This window comes from Herpailurus yagouaroundi, unplaced genomic scaffold, assembly GCF_014898765.1.
Source record: "Herpailurus yagouaroundi ecotype Mexico unplaced genomic scaffold, PumYag 203, whole genome shotgun sequence".
Classification (NCBI taxonomy): Eukaryota; Metazoa; Chordata; class Mammalia; order Carnivora; family Felidae; genus Herpailurus; species Herpailurus yagouaroundi.
Window position 1 is genome coordinate 23,327,651 of NW_024412434.1, and position 22,004 is coordinate 23,349,654.

The following is a 22,004-nucleotide window of genomic DNA, read 5'->3' on the forward strand; positions in this document are numbered from 1 at the left end:
TGTGTGTGTGTGTGTGTGTGTGTGTGTGTGTGTGTGTGTGTGTGTGTGTATGTACATATTATGTATGTATTTATATATATACATATATGTTGGTTCATATATATAATGTATCATTGATTTTTTTTGTTGAAATGAAGGTCTCTTTAGTTTGTAAAATGTTTCTCAAAATAATTTTAAATTGTATTCTTGTTTTACTATTCTGAGAAAATGGCTTTTGAGTTACTTTAATACATACTTCTAAATTAAGCGGTATAATATTGAAAATTTATCCTTTTTTATATACTTCTTCACTTTCTCCTCATTTCAAGGCCTAGTAAATGATAAAGATTCAAAAGAGTCTATGACAGAAGGAGAAAATCTTGAAGAGGATGAAGAAGAAGAAGAAGGAGGAGCTGAAACAGAAGAACAATCTGGAAATGAAAGTGAAGTAAATGACCCAGAAGAAGAGGTGATGACTTTTATTTATAGCAAATAGGTACATTTGTACAAGAGTATCTTGATTATTTGAGCCAAGATTTCCTTGAATGCATAAAATAAGATCTCCTTCCAACCTGCGAACTCTGAAAGTTTCCTGAGAAAGTAGATATAAATGATAAAAATTTAGAACTGGAATGTTTCTGTAATTGGTTTCCATATAATAGGTAGACATTACATTGTTCTTTTAAAAAATGAGGTTGTTGTAGAAACATTCAACCATATAATTTAAATTGGATTATTAAATATTTTATAATAATAAAAGGAAATGAGTGTATCAGACCAATCTTATGGCTGCCTTTGGATTTTGCTACTACACCAGTTAGATAAACAGAATCTAATAAATTAAACAGCCTTAGTAAATGTGACTTCAAAGAGTGACTTGCGGGGCCCCTGGGGGGCTCAGTCGGTCGGGTGGCCAACTCAGCTCAGGTCACGATCTTGTGGTCTGTGAGTTCGAGCCCCGCATCGAGCTCTGTGCTGACAGCTCGGAGCCTGGAGCCTGCTTCAGATTCTGTGTCTCCCTCTCTCTCTGTCCCTCCCCAACTCATGCTCTATCTCTCTCTGTCTCTCAGAAATAAATAAATATTAAAAAAAAAAAAAGTGACTTGCTTTCCTATAAATTCCTCATTTGAAGAATTGGGATGTATTACATTTTCTTCACTAAATTTCCTCCTTTTCTTTCTTTCTTTTTTTTTTTTTTATTTTTTTTTTAACGTTTTATTTATTTTTGAGACAGAGAGAGAGCATGAACAGGGGAGGGGCAGAGAGAGAGGGAGACACAGAATCGGAAGCAGGCTCCAGGCTCTGAGCCATCAGCCCAGAGCCCGACGCGGGGCTCGAACTCATGGACCGCGAGATCGTGACCTGAGCTGAAGTTGGACGCCCAACCGACTGAGCCACCCAGGCGCCCCCATTTCCTCCTTTTAAAAAGTGAACTTTATAATTTTGAAAATTGTATCTTTAAAAAAAATGTGTATCTATTTTGAGAGAGAGAGAGTTTGAACAGGGGAGGGGCAGAGAGAGAGGGAGAGAGAGAATCCCAAGCAGGTACCACACTGTCAGTGGCAGCCAGACATGGGGCTGGATCTTATAAACCGTGAGATCATGACCTGAGCCTAAATCAAGAGTCTGATGCTCAACAGCTGAGCCACCCAGGCTGAAAGTTGTATGATTTTTAACCATTGCTTACTTTTCCAATTGCAGTTGAATGTCCTACATGATACAGTGTGTTTGCTAAGTGGAAAAAAAACAGTGTTCGGTCGGCATTGCATGAGCCTTGTCTGGGAGCAAAAGTGAGAGAGATGTGGTTTAATAAGTGAAGTTGCATAGTTTGCTTCTCCTCCCACTGAAGACCACCCTCTCCCATGGTTGCTCTCTGAGCATGGGGAGAACATTGTTAAAGAGAGAAAGCGGGTTGATTAATAGCAGTGAATAAGAAATTCTGCAACCGCTTGTTTCAGCTGAGAAAGAAAAGGGCTGGAGTTCACTCTTCAGACAAATTGTGCTCTTTGTTTTCATCTTGGTCCTCACTCCTTCAAGCTCCGCGTGGCATTTTGAAGTTCTCCCCAGCAGCTAACAACCAGAATATTTCCTCCTTAATATCAGCTACATAAATTAAAAATGACTTTCAAGATTAAGTAAATGTTCTTCTAAAATTTGAATTTTCTTTAGCATTTATACAATTTAACAGGTTAAATACAAGATTTATCATTATAATAGCAATAATATTTATCGAGCATTCATTGTTCATAGTCACTTTTTTAAACACTGTATTTACATTACCATTTCTCATACCACCCTGTGAGGTAGGTGAGAAAATAAGGGACAAATAGGTGAATTTGCCCAAGATCTCAGAGTAGTAAGTGGTGAGCCAGTATTTGAACTCAGACGGTGTGACTGGTGCTGTGCTGACCCCTCCTGCTCTCCTTAGCCAGCTTAGATTTTGCAGTCCATTCACTTCCAGATCCCACAGGTTATTATGTCAGTGTATAATAGGGATTAGGACAGTGGGATTCTTGTCCAGCCTTTCAGTTTCAGAAGTTAATTAATCCATTGTGTTTGCCTGAGTTATAAAAAATAAAGGGTAAGGAGAAAAAGTTAATGCATTTTATTTTATTTTATTTTTTTAATTTTGAAAGAGCACAGGCAGGGGAGGGGCAGAGAGAGAGGGAGAGACAGAATCCCAAGCAGGCTCCATGCTGTCAGCACAGAGCCCCACTTGGGGCTCAGTCTCACAAACCGTGAGATCATCACCTGAGCCAAAATCAGGAGTCGGATGCTCAACTGACTGAGCCACCCAGGCGCCCCAATGCATTTTAATTTAAGTGTTAAGAAATGATTAATTTTTTTCCAAGGGCAAATTTAAGAGCATCTCTATTGCAAATTTGGTTGTGAATTACAGACTTACGTTAAAAAAAAAAAAGTTAATGCATTTGAAAAAAAGTAAATGCATTTCTGTACATTCCCAGAGTATTTCCACTTTAGAAACTCTGTAAGTTTCCAGATACCAGTATAGTAAATTATAATACACTATTTGGATTTTTAAAATTGTTATGTTATTTCTCATTCACATTCATTGTCTTGGCACAATGAGAAGATGCTGGATTTAGTGTAGTCTTTTTTTACACTTACAGAACCAAGTGAGAGTGAGTTGTGTTGTTGGAAGTGAAAGGCTGCACAGATGGGGCACAACTGTGTGCTTTTGTGTCTGCCCTTTTGAAATATCCTTTGGGGTTCTGTTCAGTCTTCTGTTTGAAAGGAAATCTGGCTGATCGAAGAGAAGGTGGGGGTATTGACAAGAGAGGATGGGGAGAAGTGGTGAGGGGGAGCAGAATGTCTAGCTCCTGCTTAATAGGCAGTATGTCCTTGGGCAAGTTACTTATCCGAGCCTTAGTTTGTTCATGTATAACAATGGGGGCGTGAGGTCTTATCCTGCCTTCTTAGAACTGGATAAAGCAAACAAAATGAAGTATGTGAGAACACCTTATAGGCTGTTGTGCTCTGTACAGTGTAGTGCTTTATAAATCTACTGCCCTTGCTTTCCACTGCTAACCAGGCTAAATTTGAACTATTTACTGACGTTCATTCCAGAGTTAGTTGAGTATTAAAGAAGTACTATGAGAAACTCAGTCTCAAAACAGCCACGGAGGAGAAATAACACAAAAGGTTCAGGAAGCTCATTCCTTTTGGAATTCAAGGAAAAGAGTTTCTACAAAGGATCTTTGTATTCTTAGATCGGTGGAAGATAGTGAAATGGGTTTTCGGCTGCTGGTGTGCATTAGTTTTCAGCTGATGTTGCCAGCTGACTTTGCCCTAAATTGTAGGCAAACCGCATAAAAGGCTGGAACTTGAGAATAATGAACAATTATACAGAAATTTTTAAATCTTTTTAAGTAATGTAAAATATAAGTAACCCTTTTCAAAATGTTTTAATCTTCTAATGTTGTATAATTTCAGGAGGGTTCTGATAATGATGATGATGAGGGCGAGGAAGAAGAGGAAGAGAATACCGATTACCTTACAGATTCAAATAAAGAGAATGAAACAGATGAAGAAAATACTGTATGTATGGCTGAAAATTTGCTTTTGAGGTCACACAATATTTTCATTAGTATTTCAGTTTTAGCCACTGAAGTTGTGTTTCTTGTGATTATTGAAAAATATTCTTTTGGAAATTCATTTCAATTTGTTTTCCTATCTAAGTACCTTACTGTGTTAACAGGTTTTTTTAAACATGTAGTGTTACACATTTTACTCACTTGTTCCTTGAGTTATGTTGAGCAAGTTATCCATACAAAAGACTCTGCCATCCAAAACTCTGGTTACAATTTGTGGTCTGATTTCTTGTTTTGTTTTAATAAGGAGGTAATGATTAAGGGAGGTGGACTTAAGCATGTACCTTGTGTGGAAGATGAGGACTTCATTCAAGCTCTGGATAAAATGATGCTGGAAAACCTTCAGGTACAAGCGGTTCCCCTATTCCAGAGGGTCCTCTCCCTACAGGATACTGCAGCACATTCAGTTGTGGTGGTTACAGGGGTCTCTGCAGCTTAACATTTGCCTCTGCAGCAACAGTACAGTTTGCGTCTGCCAGTACTTCTTATACTTTCCCTGATGTGCACATTTCTTTGGGATACACTGGGGGGGAAATGTAGTTAATGTAAGACTTCGAACAGTAATTTCATTGTACCAGTCTGCCTTTTTTCTCTGAAGTCCTATCTCTGTTGCTAAGACTTTTTACTTACAGTTTGTTTACAATTCAAACTTGGCCAAAGATCAATATTTGGGGAAATTTAATACACTAAATTATTAAGCTTGATTTAAAATTTGAATAACTTGTCTATAAATATTTAGAGGAATATTGGTTATTTGATGTTTAAAGAAATTTTGTTTAATGTATTCTTGACATTAATACACTGGATTTTATAAAAAGCTCCATCTTCCCAGTGATACAGAATAACTATGAATAAACAAAATAGCTAGGGAACTTCTGGAAGCTGGCGGGTAAGATACTCAGTACGACAATAAAACATTTTAAACACACAATAATAGATTGGCACAAGAATAAATGGATTAATGAAATAGGAAAGTCCAAAATCGACCTAAAACATGACAATTTAATAATATGGTAAAGACAACACTGCAAGTCAGTTGAGGGAAAATGTATTATTCAATGGATTGTCAGTAAAAATAAAGCTGGATTTCTATTTTATATCCACACCGGAATTAACTGCAAACTTATCAGAAATCTTAATAATTGTGAAGACTGTTGATTATTGCATTAAGACTTCACCTTCTTCATACATTGCTGTCAGACACTATTAGTATTGCTACGTTTCAGTTAAAGCCACAGTAAGGCCACAAGAGTAGTAGTGGCGTAGTCTGTTTTCAGCCATCTTGCCCTATTGCTTTCTAGCCCAGAATGCCACGAGAAATGCCAGACCAGAAACAGACTGTATAATGTAGGGTAACGGCTGTATTATATCAGCAGGTCCTACACACCGGTGAGGACAAATGAATGACCCAAGGTTTTTTTTGTTGTTGATTGAAACAATAAATAAAGTCATGCTAAAGCTCACTGATAATCAAAAGATAAGCAGATTAAGAAGAACCTTTTTATCAGATCATCAGATACTAAGATGCGAAAAGTGATTCTACCCATTGTGGTTAAGTATGGGTAAATATCTGTATTTGGAATATGTAAATCAGTCCATCTTTTTTATTTTTATTTTTATTTAAAAAAAAAATTTTTTTTTTCAACGTTTTATTTACTTTTGGGACAGAGAGAGACAGAGCATGAACGGGGGAGGGGCAGAGAGAGAGGGAGACACAGAATTGGAAACAGGCTCCAGACTCTGAGCCATCAGCCCAGAGCCCGACGCGGGGCTCGAACTCACGGACCGCGAGATCGTGACCTGGCTGAAGTCGGACACTTAACCGACTGCGCCACCCAGGCGCCCCAGTCCATCTTTTTTAGAGAGAAACTTAGTAAACCTAGCAAATAGGCATGGCTTTTGATCTAAAAGTCCACCCTTAACTAATTTTCACCCGAGTATATGAAGTTAAATATATAAAGATGTCATACTGTAATGGGGAAATAGGTTTAGTAGAGAACCAATTATATAAATAAGAGAATATCCATATAATTAGCTCTGTATATACTCAACACAAAGATGCCCATTATATAGAATCAAAAAGAAGAAAAACATGTATATAGTGAAGAATAGTATGCATAGATGGAGCTTGTGTGTACATGTATGTTACTAGTATTTTCAAGAAAAATGTATAGAACACGCCCCATTGATACTGGTTGTTGTTCCTTGGAGCGTGGTGAGGGAGGGGTTGGTATGAAGACACTGGCTGATGCATTTTTGTATTTAAATAATTTACAAAGAGAATATGTTCGTTTTATAATTAGAAAAAAAGTTAATTTACAAATAAAGATTGATCTAACATGATCCTTTGAAATTTTAAGTTAAAAAGTCTTTGTAAATCTTATGAATCTGGGAGAGCTTCAAGCAAATTCTACAAATTGGAACTTATAAACAATAAGACCTTACCCCTTTATTACCATTTTATTTGACTTAGGTCTCTTGCAAATATGGAGCCTATATCAAAGGCCATTTAAATTGTGGGAAAGCATTTTCAAAACCTTCGTGGCCTGTTAGTATTACCTGCTTAGATTTGAAGAATTACATTCAGCTCTTTCCTCATTTGTGCTCCATTCAGCAAATACAGAAAATTATGTGCAGTTTCCAAAATGCACCATGCTGTTTCATGTCCTTGCTTTTGGACCTGTCCTCCCCTTCCTAAACTCCCTCTGTATCCCCCAGACTGCTCTGCTGCCATCTGCTTACAAGAAGTCTTATGAAGCCTTAAAGACATTCTCAGACGTCCCAGTTTTGTTTAGTCTTTTGTGAAGTTTCAGCATCCACCCACTCCTAGCCAGGACTATATAGTCACTTCACCCCAAAACAGGTTATACATGACTTGGATGAATTGTAATTAATTTATTTCTCTATCCTAATTAACAGTTTTTGAGCTCTTTGAGCATAGAGACTGTCTTTTTAGTATTAGTATCTCAAGTAATAAGTAATAAGCCCAACGCACAAGTCTTCACTGAAGGTTTGTTTAAATAATTGATTAATAAATCCAGTGTCAATCTTGAAAACTTGTTATTAACAAAGTTAATCTGAACAGTAATAGATTCCATTCATTCCTGAATATTAATTGAGCACCTGCAGTATTTAAAACACCACTAGGGTATTTAAAACACCAGGGAAAGGGTATTCAGTGCAGAACCCCGCCAGTCTGGTGGAGGATTGTCACAGAGAAGCAGACACTTGTGACACATGAGAAGTATGAAGGAAGATATGTGGTGCGGGTATGCACTTCAGGAGCATGCGGAGTCAGGAGAACCTACAGCATTGTGTGTTTGAGCTGCACCGGTAAACAGAGCCAGTCACTGGGGACTTGCACAGGTCTTCCCAGCCATACGTAAGAGGTGGGGGCAGAGGAGGGGGCGCCTCTGCCTCAGCTGCCCGTCAGGTTACTTTGGCTCTAATGATCGTTGTGTTTTAAGAAATAATGGCAGTGAATGAATTGTTCAGTTTATGTTTACATATATCCCTGTGTACGTTAGAGTATTTATATTTTTTCATTTCTATCTTTAAGCAACGAAGTGGCGAATCTGTTAAAGTGCACCAACTTGATGTTGCTATTCCTTTGCATCTCAAAAGCCAGCTGAGGAAAGGGCCACCACTCGGTGGTGGGGAGGGAGAGGCGGAGTCTGCAGACACTATGCCCTTTGTCATGTTAACAAGAAAAGGCAATAAACAACAGGTAAGAAACTGGCCACCACAGGTGATTGTTACTTATCAAGTGTAAGCAATAACTTTGTTTTATAGGTTGTAAGTTATATTTTGCCTATAAGAGGAGAAGAGTTGGAAACATGTAAAGTATTCAGTGGTAGGGGCGCCTGGGTGGCTCAGTTGGTTAAGCATCCAACTTCATCTCAGGTCATGATCTCACGATTCATGAGTTCAAGCCCCGCATTGGGCTCTGTGCCACAGTTTGGAGCCTGGAGCTGCTTCAGATTCTGTCTCCTTCTCTGTTCCTCCCCTGCTGGCACTCTCACTTTCTCTCTCTCTCTCTCTCAAAAATAAAGATTAAAAATAAAGAAATAAAGTATTCAGTGTAGAAGTAATTTTATTTTTTATTATGTATAGAAGACACAGCTGACTTCTTTTGAATGTATTTTTTTTCTAAAAAAAATTTTTTTTAACGTTTATTCATTTTTGAGAGACAGAGAGAGACTGAGCGCAAACGGGTGGGGCAGAGAGAGAGGGAGACACAGAATCTGAAGCAGGTTCCAGGCTCTGAGCTGTTAGCACAGAGCCTGATGCAGGGCTCAAACTCATGAACCGCGAGATAGATCATGACCCGAGCCGAAGCCAGATTTAACTGACTGAGCCACCAGGCACCCCATTGAATGGATATTTTTTATTTATTTATTTATTTATTTATTTTTATTCTTTAAAAGGAAAGGACATTTAAATTTTGAATTCATATGTATTTGTTAGAATATATAAATCCCTTGACTTTCAGGAGGAAGGTTTCATAAGTAAACTCAGGGTGGGAAAGGAAAGGAGGGTGATGACAGATACATCTCAAGAAAATGTTCGTGGTTAAGATTTTTCTTGAAAATCATTGTTTTTGACCCCTAATCCTTCTCCATTCTCCTTATACTGCTTCCTCCTTGTTTCCCATGTCTTACAGATGGCCCTCAAAATCATTTCCCTGACCGCTAAGCTGTTAGTTTAGGGATTCATACTTTGGTTCATACATTCATTCATAAATATTATTGAGCATCTCGTATGTGCCAAATACTGTTCTAGGTGCTGAGGCTATGGTGATAAATAAAAGTCCCTGCCCTTGTGAGCTCACATCTTGCTAAGGTTGACAAATGTATTTGCAAGGAGTGAAAAATACTATGAAGAAAATAAAGCCCAAGTCTCAGACTCAACTGTAGGATATATCACATATTACTAATTCTCTAAGAGTTTTTTCACATTTCAACATTTCTGAAATCAAGCTGCCTCTTAGCGTTTATAACTGGCAGCATTTTTTTCTGTTTTAGTGATGTGTGATATAATGGTGTATCTTACAATTAATGGACCGTCAGATTCTACGAAATATGGCAGCCACCACAACTTAGAGACGAGTTGAATGCCTGGCTTCCATATTCATTCACACAGTCACGTAACAGGTAATTGTTGTTCACTTGCTGTGTACCAGGCACTGCCCCGTGTGCAGAAAGTACAACTGTCACTAGAGTTCCTTCTCTCTTGGGAGCTTTCATTCTGGTGCTGGGAGGCAAACTGAAGAAATACGTAATGTCAGGTTGGGGGGAATGCTCGGAAGGAAAATAAAATAAAAAAGAGGCTAGAGAGAGATTGGAATGGGGGGTGCGGAGCCTGCTGTTCTGAATGGGACGATCTGAAGGTCCTCTAATGAGATGCCGTCTGTGATGGACGGGATAGTCTGTTCCCTCCGGCAACACAGCCTCCATGAGATGATGCCCAAATTAATTTTTATCTTTGCTTTTGTCAGGTAATTTCTTACATGTTCAGAGGATCAGAGTTGTGCGGGGTACATTATTTTGTTATACTGCAAGTAAATCTTGAGATATAAAAACTGTACACCAATTAGAATCCTGGAAGGGAGGACCAGAAAAGACTTTCCATCCTGTTGTATGTGAAGTTAACCTTGGCTCAGGCTCAGAGCAATGCTGTGTCTTCAGACATTGCCTTCATGATTCCTTTCCAGCCGTAGCCTTTCCTCCATTGCGGTCTCTGGGGTTAGTTCTCAGGAGAGCTCTGCCCTCACCCACCCTCAGGCCAGGGGTGAGCTCTGGCATGTCCTCAGTCCCGATCCTCCACTGAGTCCCTAGAAAAATAAGGGCGGGGTGGGGGGAGGGTTTGATCCAGACCCTAAACTGAGCTTTGCAAAACCGCGAGTTCATCATGGTTCCTAGGATTCTCCAAGCCCAGAGTTTCTGCTTTTCTTTTCTAGGGACTACATTGCTCTCTGAGCTTCACTTTTCTGTTTCAGTCATTACCTTTTAGATCTGCTTCATTCTCTCTTTTCTTTAAAAGCTCTCAGCCCCTCCCTGACCCCATCACCAAATGTTCTTGGCATGAAAGAGAGGGGTTTTTCATTGTGAAGGGCCGTGCCTGACAACCTCAGGTAGCTGTCCCTTGGTTACCATTTCTGTAGCGCTGCTGGACATTCGTATTGCTGGCATACTTCTCGAACCCTTTTTCTTATCTGAAAGGGGGCTTAGGAATATCTTTCTGTGAAGATCAAATCACACAAAGGAAATAATTTGTTTTCTTCATTTGTCCCTCCTTTTTGTGAGGCACATGTGAAAATTCATTTTCACTTTGTCAACTCGTATACCCCATTTGACCTTTTTAGAACATGTAGGCATAGGGGCGCCTGGGTGGCGCAGTCGGTTGAGCGTCCGACTTCAGCCAGGTCACGATCTCGCAGTCCGGGAGTTCGAGCCCCGCGTCAGGCTCTGGGCTGATGGCTCAGAGCCTGGAGCCTGTTTCCGATTCTGTGTCTCCCTCTCTCTCTGACCCTCCCCCGTTCATGCTCTGTCTCTCTCTGTCCCAAAAATAAATAAACGTTAAAAAAAAAAAAAAAAAAAAGAACATGTAGGCATAAATTAAACCACAGCCTACCTAAGAAACTCCTGAGCTTTGAAAAATAAATTCATTTCAGCAGTCCTAAATTCTATCAAGCAAAGTAAGACTATGTGTTTATTTTGTAGAAGGAATATTTTTGCTTTAAAGTAGATACATTATATACTGTAGAACCCAAATAACTATACAAAATGAAGAGTGGAAGTTCTTATTTCTTAAAATGTGAAAGTCTGTTTAATTTTTAAGGAAATGTTTTTATTGAACTTTATTAAAAAATATTAGCAAGCATGAAATGAGAGCTCAGAGTACTTGGTTTTTAAGTAAATTTTCAACTCATAAACTTTATTTGGAATTTTGGAAAATGTTCAGTTTCAGGAACATTATTTGAAGAAACATCACTGGTATTTTGTGGTCTGAAAAAGAAAGTTATTTTGTTCTGATTTTTATTTCTTTATTTAACTTTTGGGTGTTAGCCCTTCTGGTGCAACGGTTTTTCTAGAAATGTGCAATGTTTTGCCTTATAGGAATCTTTAATTTCTAAGTCAAAGATCTCTTTGTGTACCAGATTTGTGCTCAGAAATAACTTTCTTCTGTAGTCATTAGGAAAATAAAAATTTGCACCAATTAAATGAGTAGTTAAAAACAAAGAGGATAATGCTATTCATAATTTCTTTCTAGATTTAAATATTTATGAAATAGAGTAATGAATTGAAATAAAATATTTTGATCATTAAAACAAGTTTTAATGTAATAGGAGCATTGTATTATGGTTTAAAGAGCTTTTTTTGATTGCTTTAAACAAATATACATTATATTATAGCTTAATACTTGTAAACAACCCATTTCTTTCCAGTATTTTAATATTTATAAGGAGTCATCATTTATTTTATATATTGTTTATCAATTGATACTTAAAGTAACTCGGGATTATGTGTGTATATATGCGTGTGTGTATTTCAGTTTCAGCTACAATTATGAAGTAGCTTTAAGGTACAAAGTAAATCACCTTCATTCTATTTTTATATTCCAAGAAATCTCATTCGAGTGACTTTAGTCTTTTTGTCATTTAATTTGCCATAAAGTAGTGACTCTCTTTTAAAAATGTTTTAAAAGCTTTACGGGAAAGGCACTGGTGAAGTGGCATCAGAAAATTGGCCTCTTGTGCTCTCTGTATTTAATACTGTCTCTTTGGTCTTCTTTTTAAGTACATAATACTTGGAACACTTTTGTCTCAGGCCAGTGAGTCTTATAAATGAATAGAAACCTATATTTTTCACATTTTTGATCAAATCATGAAATTTCTTACACGATGTTTTATGTTGTTTCATTAGTGTGGTAAATACCATCACCATTAATCTCGTCGTTACTGAATTATGAAGGACAATTCAAATGTTATTATTAGGAACCCAGTAAAGGGAAAAAATGGCCACCCTGTTTTCTCTCAGAATATGTTAATGTAGTGACAGATCGAAGCATCTTAGAATTGCAGCTTGTGGTTTCTTAGCGATCAAGAAAGTGTCTGCATGCTTTGCCTTTAGTGTTTTGTAAAACAGTAATATTTTACTCTTTCACGTTTGCATGTATTTATACACATTTACAAACCAGTTTGTAAAGCCCCTGAGGAAAAACCAGCCAGCTGAATAAGTAAGAACATTGTAATATTTGGAATCTGTAACTTATCTTGAGAGACTCAGATTTGTTGCCTCTCTTTACCCTTACCATCTCAAATAAGGCATCTTATTTGACACTAGGAACAGAATGACTTAAAATTTAGCTGTGATTCTTGAAGCCTAATAGGTATTTTGCATTTCACTGAGATAGTACTCAACATTGCCCATATTTCTTTACTTTAATAAAGATAATAAAGTAATTATGGTAATAACAGCTAAAATATATTGAATTCCTACTATATTTCCAACATTGTTCTTTTATATGTTCTTTAAAATTGTTCTTTAAAATTATGTGTTAATTTATGTAGCTGTGTCTTTATTAATTTATACTGATGGGTTAAATTTTATTTAGAGTATTTGTCCCTCTGATGTCTATTTACTAACCAGATTTCACAGTTGTCGTGTTGAGGGAAGATTGGAAAATTGTGTCAAACCATCGTTTTGGAGATTATTCTCATAGTTGTGGTCTTTGTAGAATTTGACATCTCTGTCTCTGCTGTCCCAGTAATTTGGCGTACTTCTGTGTACAGAGTCTGTTTTAGTTCAGCTTTTCTCTACCATTAGTTCTTTTAGCAGTGGACTTGGAAATGTGGGTGCAACAGGATGCTTTCCTCATGAATAGGGCTGAAAATTAAAAATTTCGTTATGAATTACTGTGACATCTTAGTAATTATGCTGCTTATTAGGAAGAGTACATATATTATGAAGTTTTTGTTTCACATTAGATACGTTAAGAGTCTGGCAGAAAATTCACTTGGAGCTGAACTTTTTCATTAAATTACTTTTTGTGTACCTTCCTGAGTTGTAAAACATAAATTAAAAGGTTTATTGGAGGGAACGATGGCCATTTTATTTTCACTTTGTTTCTGTTGTTTTTGTTAGTGGACGTAAGAGACAGTTGGGGCAAGTCCCATCTGACAGAGACATTCCTGATGCAGACTACTGCACAGGCCCAAGGATAGTGTGCAGAAGCATTCACGGGTTTCACTTTCTACTTGGTGGTTGTCAGTCTCATTCTGCTAAGAAGGTGATTTTTTTAATTGAACTTGTGGTTTTATTTTGCTGCGATTTTAGTTTCAGAATGTCCAGTAAGTAATGAGGGCAACTGTTCTGAACTTTGTTATTTTGGCGCATTATTAACAGGTATTATTTATGGAGAACCTGGTGTGTGCCGGGCCCTGTACTGCACACTCAGAGGTAGTACTACCTCAAAGGTAGTGTGGAAATCCTCCTTGTATAGTTGAGAGAAAGAGCTGTGGACCCCATCTGTCCGACTACAGAAATCCGTGTTCTCTGCAGCCTTGCCTGGCAAGTGCTTATTTTGTGAAAGCACTGACCGTAATGTGGAACTGAAAGGAAGTTTGGGGAAGAGGCAGAAAAAAAGATAGCACAGAATTCATAGTTGTGGATGAAGGGAAAAGCAGGACCATGATCAAACCACGGACAGTAGAATTTAGCAATTAACAGTCCACAACCTGCAGTTTTTAAAGGAGATGTGGTTGAGAGGATATGGAGATCCTTTTTTTTTTCTTTTTTCTTTTGGTGTGTAGTTGACATGAGGAAGTAGTTTCTAAAAGGCTGCGTTCAGGGTCAGAAGAACAAAGGATAATCCCACTGCTTGTGGAGAGATTTGGGAGGAAAATAGCTGTTCACTTTCATTTTTATCAAGTGGGAAGATTTCAGGGCACCTGGGTGGCTCATTTGGTTAAGCACCAGACTCTTGATTTTGGCTCGGGTCATGATCTCACAGTTAATGAGTTTGAGCCCCACATCAGGCTCTGAGCTGACACCGTGGAGTCTGCTTCAGATTCTCTCTCTCTTTGCGCCTCCACTGCTCGCTCTCCCTCTCTCAAAAATAAACATTAAAAAAAAAAGAGAGAGAGAGCAAGGAAGATTTCAACCAGGAAGGGTAAGTTGAAAATTGGGTAAAATCAGATAGTGTCCAAAGGGATAACTTATCTACTTTAAATGAGTCCCAGTCTTTAGGCGAAAATAAATTACATACTCGAGGACTGAAAGAACTTCTGTATGTAATTGTAGAGCAGTTGTCGTTAAATTTAGAAAGTTATTCAGAATGAGGCAGTAGTCAAAAGATTCATAAATGAGCAAATGATTTCCTTTTTCAAAGAGCAAGGAAAAGTACATTCTGAAAACTATATAATCCAGGAAACTTGATGTCAACTTTGAGCATAATTCTAGATTGAATTTTAAAACAGATGATTTTAGTCGTTAGGAAAATGAAAATTAAAACCTAGGGTGAAAAATACCACTATATATACTCACCAGAATGGATAAAATTAAAAAGAGATAGATAGGTGGATAGATAGACCGACCGACGGACCATACCAAATGCTGGCAAGGGTGTGACACAATCGGAACTTTCATACACTTTTAGTGGAATATAAAATGGCATACCTACTTTGGAACACATTTTTATAGTTTCTTAAAAAGTAAAACACACCACGGGGTACCTGGCTGTCTCAGTTGGCAGAGTGTGCAACTCTTGATCCTCGGGGTCATGAATTCGTGCCCCATGTTGGGTGTAGAGTTAATTTTTAAAAAATTAAAAAGTAAAACACACCAGGTATTCCCAGCTTTTCATTCCTAGCATTTCACATTTAAGAAAAATGCAGACATATGTCTACACAAACATTTGTTAAATATACTTGTTTTTTTTTTTTTTTAATTTTTTTTTTTTAATGTTTATTTATTTTTTTGGGACAGAGAGAGACAGAGCATGAACGGGGGAGGGGCAGAGAGAGAGGGAGACACAGAATCAGAAACAGGGTCCAGGCTCTGGGCCATCAGCCCAGAGCCCGACGCGGGGCTCGAACTCACGGACCGCGAGATTGTGACCTGGCTGAAGTCGGACGCTTAACCGACTGCGCCACCCAGGCGCCCCATAAATATATTTGTAATAACCCCAAATAGAAATCCCAAATGCTACCAACAAGTGAGTGGATAAACAAATTGTGGTGTATAAGACAAGGAAATGCAGCTCTACAATAAAAAGGAACAAACTTAATACATACAGCAGCATGAATGCATCTGAAAGTTGTTGCGCAAAGTAAAAGAACCTAGACAAAATAAAATGTGTGTTGTATGATTCAACTTACGCAAACTTTTAGAAAGTACAAGCTATTCAGTAGTGACAGAAATCAAGTTGGCAGTTGCCTGGGGGTGAGGTAGAGAAAGAGATGGGTTACAGAGGGACAAAAGGAGCCTTTGGAGGTAATGGACATGCTCATTACCTTGATTGCAGTGAGGTTTTCTTGATTGTATGTGTATGTGTGTGTTTTTTTTTCTTTAAAAGATGGTTTTGAGCTCATAAAATAGAACGGGATAGTTGCAGGGAGTCTGTACTCAACCACTCAGCACATTATGTCAGACTAAGCTCATCAGGGAGAACAAGTGAGGTCTGCTAGGCTGGTAGCCAAATGGACTACCATTTTTTAAAAAAAAAAATTTTTTTTTTCAACGTTTATTTATTTTTGGGACAGAGAGAGACAGAGCATGAACGGGGGAGGGGCAGAGAGAGAGGGAGACACAGAATCGGAAACAGGCTCCAGGCTCCGAGCCATCAGTCCAGAGCCTGACGCGGGGCTCGAACTCACGGACCGCGAGATCGTGACCTGGCTGAAGTCGGACGCTTAACCGACTGCGCCACCCAGGCGCCCCACCATTTTTTTTTTTTTATGTTTGTTTATATTTTTGAGAGAGAGATAGAAAGCACGAGCAGGGGAGGGGCTGTGGGGGGCTGCGGACAGAGGGTCTGAAGTGGGCTCCGTGTTGACAGCAAAGAGCCCGACGCGGGGCTCAACCTCATGACCTGAGCCAAACCGACTGAGCCACCCAGGCACCCTGCCAAATGGACTACCTTAAATATATTTTTATTTTGCTATACGAGAAACTTAGTTATCTACTGTGGTAAAGATGAAGTGTAGTTAGTTGGGTTTGTAGATGTTTTGTACCCACACTTAACTACTCTTCACCTTAGTGTATCTGGCCAACTGCGCGTAGTGTTCTGGGTATTACGTTTTAAGAGGAATATTGACTGACTGAAGAGCGTCATATAAAAGAGAATACCAGAAGAAGACATCTGAGATAATAACAAAGAATCAGATTGTCAAATCAGATTCAAATGAATCGAATTTTTATACAGTGTTAAGCTTTACTAATAATTTCAAGGTTGCAAGCATCAAAAGGGCGTAGGTCGCATAGGTCAAGCAGAGAGAGGTCTGGGATCCTGAGCACAGCTACCTATGCCCTTTCTTTCCTCATGAGGCATGCTGTTGATCCAAAGTATTAGAGGAGGTCTCTTAACTGAGTTGTGCATGTTACACACAGCAGAGAGAATTCAGGTTGTGAAATGTTTCTGTCTTGTACTCAGATAGTTACATAGCTTACTCATCTATTTCCAGGGAACCATGGCCCTTAAATTCATAGATTTCTACCTAAGTTTGTTTACCTTGCACAATCCAAAACCAGGGATATCCTGCTAAAAACAAAAGCATTTCACAGATAAGGACTCTTCTCTCATAACAGAGAAATATGTCTCACAGGGCAGTTGCTTAACTCTTCCTTTGTTCTAACAGTGCATTCTATCTTTAGAAATAAGGTCTGTCAATACTAAAGGTGGAATAGATTTGTTCTGTATTGTTCAGGAGGCCAGAACTGGTTCCAGAGGATAGAAATGAAAAGGATGCAAGTTACAGCTTGCTATATAAAAGCCTTTTTTGACAATGACCCATAAATAATAGGGTCTGTATGATGGAAATTGATACCCTGTTGCTAGATGTGTGCCTCCAAACATAGTGCAGGAAAAGAGAGGCTTCTCCTTTTCTTGAGGTTGAACTTGATGGTCTTCCATGTCCTAACCAACCCTACTGGGTTTGTCTCTAGTAGTTTAAGACTATTGTCTGTTTATGTTCTTAGATGATACTGTCTTTATTTAGATTTATTGGAAATCTTTTTTTCTTCTTTTGATTTTCTCAAGCCATTTGTGATTTCTTTTGTTATTTTTTCTCAGTTTAAGATCCTTAATGTACCCATGTCTTCCCAACTTGCTGCAAATCACTGGAACCAGCAACAGGCAGAACAAGAAGAGAGGATGAGAATGAAAAAGCTCACACTAGATATCAATGAACGGCAAGAACAAGAAGATTATCAAGGTATACAGTCACTTATAGGACAGAAGTAGAAAATGTTTATGCCTCTTGGGATTTTTAAATATAGAATATCAGAGTTCTCATCTCCCCCTTTTCATGTCATCTTTGTAAATGTTTAGCCTGAGAAGTTGATTGTTTTTTATATTCCTTCCTATCTTCATTTTTCTCACTTACTTGCAAAATAACAATATAATTTTCATCATACCTTGCTAACTCCATTATTCAGTTAGATCCCATACTGTTAGAGCTATGTTTGCAGCTGAGATGAGGATCAGTTTTTAATTGCGTCATGTTGCCAGTCATCTGTGAGCAAATTAAATCAATACATAGTTATTATCTTATTTTGTCTGTTTGGGAGTCCTGTCTCAAGGGCCCCGTGCTTCTTCAGATTTGAGAGTATACTCAAATTAAGATTCCAGTTTTGGGGCGTCTGGTGGCTCAGTCTGTTGAGCGTCCAACTTCGGCTCGGGTCATGGTCTCACAGCTCGTGAGTTCGAGCCCCGCGTCGGGCTCTGTGCTGACAGCTTGGAGCCTGGAGCCTGCTTCGGATTCTGTGTCTCACTTCTCTCTCTGTCCCTAACCCACTCGCATTCTGTCTCTCTCTCAAAAATAAAATAAACATTAAAAAAAATTAAGATTCCAGTTTTATGCAGATAAACCGAACACTCTTGGATTAACTGGAACCTTATGTGCACAGAGTCCATGAACACTTCATAAACCAGCCTCTTGGCATTTCTGTGACACCTAAATTTTAGAGTCATAATATGTCTGTTGATACAGCACTGTACTGACACACTACTTTCTATGCAAGAGGTTGTTGCATAAATAAATATTTGGTTTTCTGTCCTTGAGTCTGTCTTCTAGAATCTCTTCTGGTTGATACCCCACATTTTTAATAATAAGTAAGCTAGTACTCAGTGTAAAGGGCTTAACTGTGAGCCGGACACTGTCTTATGTATTGCAGTTCTAGGAGATAAGTGCTTATTCTCATCCCCATTTGACATTTAGGGAAACTGAACTGGAAGACCCATGGCTAGTGAGTGGCAGAACCGAGATTCGTTCCAATAGTGTCTTGTCTAGCTCCAGACAATATGCTTGTAGCTATTGAACTAGACTGCTTTTCATACTGTTTTACAGCCTCACAAGATACTTCTGTGGTGGCCAAATTGACAGGATGGGGGACATTGGATATTAAATGATATTAAAGAGCATGTCTCCTCTCTTGATGTGCTCTTTCAGAATTTCTTAATCATTATAGACTGTGTAATGGTGATTTTTGTTTACTCCCCTACCTAACAACTAGTAAACGTGATCTCCCTAGGGTTTTATTTGCTTCATGGAGGGAAGTACATTTACCAGAGTTAGCCACCTTTTCTGTTTTGCTCCTGCTTACAGAAATGCTGCAGTCTCTTGCCCAGCGCCCAGCCCCAGCAAACACCAATCGGGAGCGGCGGCCTCGTTACCAACATCCAAAGGGAGCACCTAATGCGGATCTAATCTTTAAGACTGGTGGGAGGTAGGACAGTCCGTCTCTCTTTCTTCTGTAGCTGTTTGTTTTTCATGAGGTCCACATGAATAGATTGTTCTGGATTACACCTAATGATAAAGGCCTGATTACTAGCAAAATAGAAAAGTCTTTGAGTTGTAAGTATTTGAGAAAAAAAACCTATTTATAGAATAATTACAGGGTTTTTTTCTTTTTTCTTTTCTTTTTTTAATTTCAGCCACAGTGATCTTGGCTTTCACCCTCTCTGTGTGGACTTCTTTGGATTTTTAAATTTTCTCTTTTGCATTCATAGAGATAACTAGTTATAGATGAATTTGAGAGAAATCACAGGCTTTTGTGTTAGAATTTCTCAGGTCAGTGTTAAGTAATCCATGTTTACAAAAACTCAACCTGTTTCCTAGACTTTCAAGCTTGCAGGTTGAGTTTGTTTTGAGGTATTTTGTTTGTTTTTAATTGTAAAATGTCCTCCTGGGATCTATGCCAGTTTTCCTTTTTTTTTTTTTTTTATTTTTTTTAAAGTAGGCTCTGCGCTCAGCACAGAGCGCAATGGAGAGCTTGAACTCGTGAGCCTGGTATTTGAGTTGGATGCTTAACCAACTTAGCCATGCAAGTGTGCCCCCCAACCATGCTAGTTTTTCTTAAACTTGAGTTGCTTAAAGTGAAATAGTTAAAACTCTATAAGGAATTTTACATAGATGTTTCCTAATAAGATCTTATTCGTCTCTTAAGGGAGAAAATTATTTAAAGTTTTTCTGAGATCTGATCTAAAGACCCATACCATCAACTCAGTTTTCTGTCTTGTGGTCGAGTTATGATCAAAGGTGTCATTGACTTTGCTGCTCTTACTGATCTCCTTCGGGGTATTAGTGTTTAGGTAATGACGTACATCAGCCCCAAGACATCACCTTGCTGTTAGGGGCGGGCAGGTTAGGTGTGGAAGGGATTGTGCTCTGAGCGGGAGCAGAAGAGTTCATTATTGTGTAGAGGCAATGCTGGGGAAATGGCACAGGTCTCTTTTACTTGCTCTGTGTTTGTTCCCAATAACATTTTTCTTTTTCTTTTTCTTTTTTTAATTTTTTTTACATTTATTTATTTTTGAGAGACAGAGAGAAGCAGAGCACAAGTAAGGGAGGGGCAGAGAGAGAGAAGGAGACACAGAATCCCATGCAGGCTCCAGGCTCTGAGCTGACAGCACAGAGCCTGATATGGGGCTCAAGCTCACAAACCGCGAGATCATGACCTGAGCCCAAGTCGGGCACTTAACTGACTGAGCCACCCAGGCACCCCATCACATTTTTCTTTGAACTATATGCTTGGACAGTTCTAATCAAATTGCTGGTTAGAACATTGGTTTCTCATGACAGTTTAGGGGTCTGTTTTTCAACATCTATGGAGTATAATGTTTTTAGAAATCCAAGTTAGAACTGATGTACAAATCCATCTAATTAGGCATAATAAGATACTAGGTTATTTTTATTATCCAAGCTTCATTAAAGTCTTTTAATAAAATCTTTTATTAGTACTAAAATGTGGAAGCCAGCTATTTTAAGAGGCCATGCAAATTTTAGTTTTCAGCTTTTATATTTTCTTACATACCTTTAAATATATTTCAGTGTTCTTGATATACCCGTTTCTCTTCTTGTCTCATGATTGGTGAACAGAGCTATTAGAATATTTTATCTTGAGTGGCGCCTGGGTGGCTCAGTCGTTTTAGTGTCCAACTCTTGATTTCAGCTCAGGTCATGATCTCACAGGTCATGGGGTTGAGCCCGCATTGGGCCCTGTGCTGGCAACATGGAGCCTAATTGGGATTCTCTCTCCCTCTCCCTCTCCCTCTCCCCCTCCCCCTCTCTCTCTGCCCCTCTCCCACCCATACTCTCTTTCTCTCTCAAAACTAAATAAACTTTTAAAAAAGCAAAAAAAGAACTTTAAAAAGAGGAATATTTTATCTTGATGTTTTCCGTCAATTTCACCTGTTTATATTACAGCTTAACACCTCTGAACAGCATTATTTCTGTTAAAACCTAATCCCTTCTTGAGTCACATAATGCAAGTACAGTGTCTTTTCCTAATTTTTAAATGTTTGGGTAGATTTATAGAATCAGTAACTATGACATTTGGTACATAATGAGTATTTCCGGTATGATTTGCTCCCCTCAGCATCTGCCATGGGTTCAGTCCTCCTGCACTATGACAAATTAAAAAGTACGAAAAGATAAAGTCTTTACCCTCACGTCTAGTGGGAAGACTAAGTATGGGTACTTGAAAGCTAATTCTGTCCAAGTCATACATTTATTTAAAAAATTTTTTTTTCAACGTTTTTATTTATTTTTGGGACAGAGAGAGACAGAGCATGAACGGGGGAGGGGCAGAGAGAGAGGGAGCCACAGAATCGGAAACAGGCTCCAGGCTCTGAGCCATCAGCCCAGAGCCCGACGCGGGGCTCGAACTCCCGGACCGCGAGATCGTGACCTGGCTGAAGTCGGACGCTTAACCGACTGCGCCACCCAGGCGCCCCCATACATTTATTTTAAAAAGCCATTGAGAGTTTATTAAGTCCCAGGCATTTCCTAAGCAGTTGGGGGAAAAATATGGGAAAACAGATGTGTGAACTTACATATGCTAAAAGATAAACATAAAGCTATACCTTTCTTAGTTTGCTGCCAGTTATTCAGTTGTTTTTCCTCATTCTCTTTAACTTTTTGTTTTTTCTTCCCTCCCTCCAGCCCCTAGTTAACCAAACTTGGAAGAATTGGCCCTGTTTGCTCTTTCTTCCTCCCCTCTCACTGGTGTGGCTGACTGTGGTCTTCTGTCCTCCCCCACTCCCAGCTGCCTCCCTGTGCTTCACTTCTGTCGCTTTCAGGCTGCCTCAGCAGTGCTTAGCATGTGGCCCCTCTTTATCTTGACATACGCTGTCTTCCCTGGACTTCTGTGGCTCTCGTGTCTTCTGGTCTTTCTCCTCCCTCCTTGACTC

The 22,004-nt window shown here is 38.8% G+C and overlaps 1 protein-coding gene across 2 annotated transcripts in view; it reads left to right on the plus strand.

Moving 5' to 3' along the window:
* UPF2 (UPF2 regulator of nonsense mediated mRNA decay) overlaps nucleotides 1-22,004 on the plus strand; it is a 113,692-nt gene that overhangs the window by 86,442 nt on the left and 5,246 nt on the right. For both annotated transcript variants that reach the window (XM_040451453.1, XM_040451454.1), the window contains exons 16-21: nucleotides 309-448; nucleotides 3,934-4,038; nucleotides 4,339-4,437; nucleotides 7,651-7,818; nucleotides 17,385-17,526; nucleotides 18,919-19,039. In XM_040451453.1, coding sequence (XP_040307387.1) covers nucleotides 309-448; nucleotides 3,934-4,038; nucleotides 4,339-4,437; nucleotides 7,651-7,818; nucleotides 17,385-17,526; nucleotides 18,919-19,039 — 775 coding nt within the window. The remainder of the gene's footprint in view (nucleotides 1-308; nucleotides 449-3,933; nucleotides 4,039-4,338; nucleotides 4,438-7,650; nucleotides 7,819-17,384; nucleotides 17,527-18,918; nucleotides 19,040-22,004) is intronic.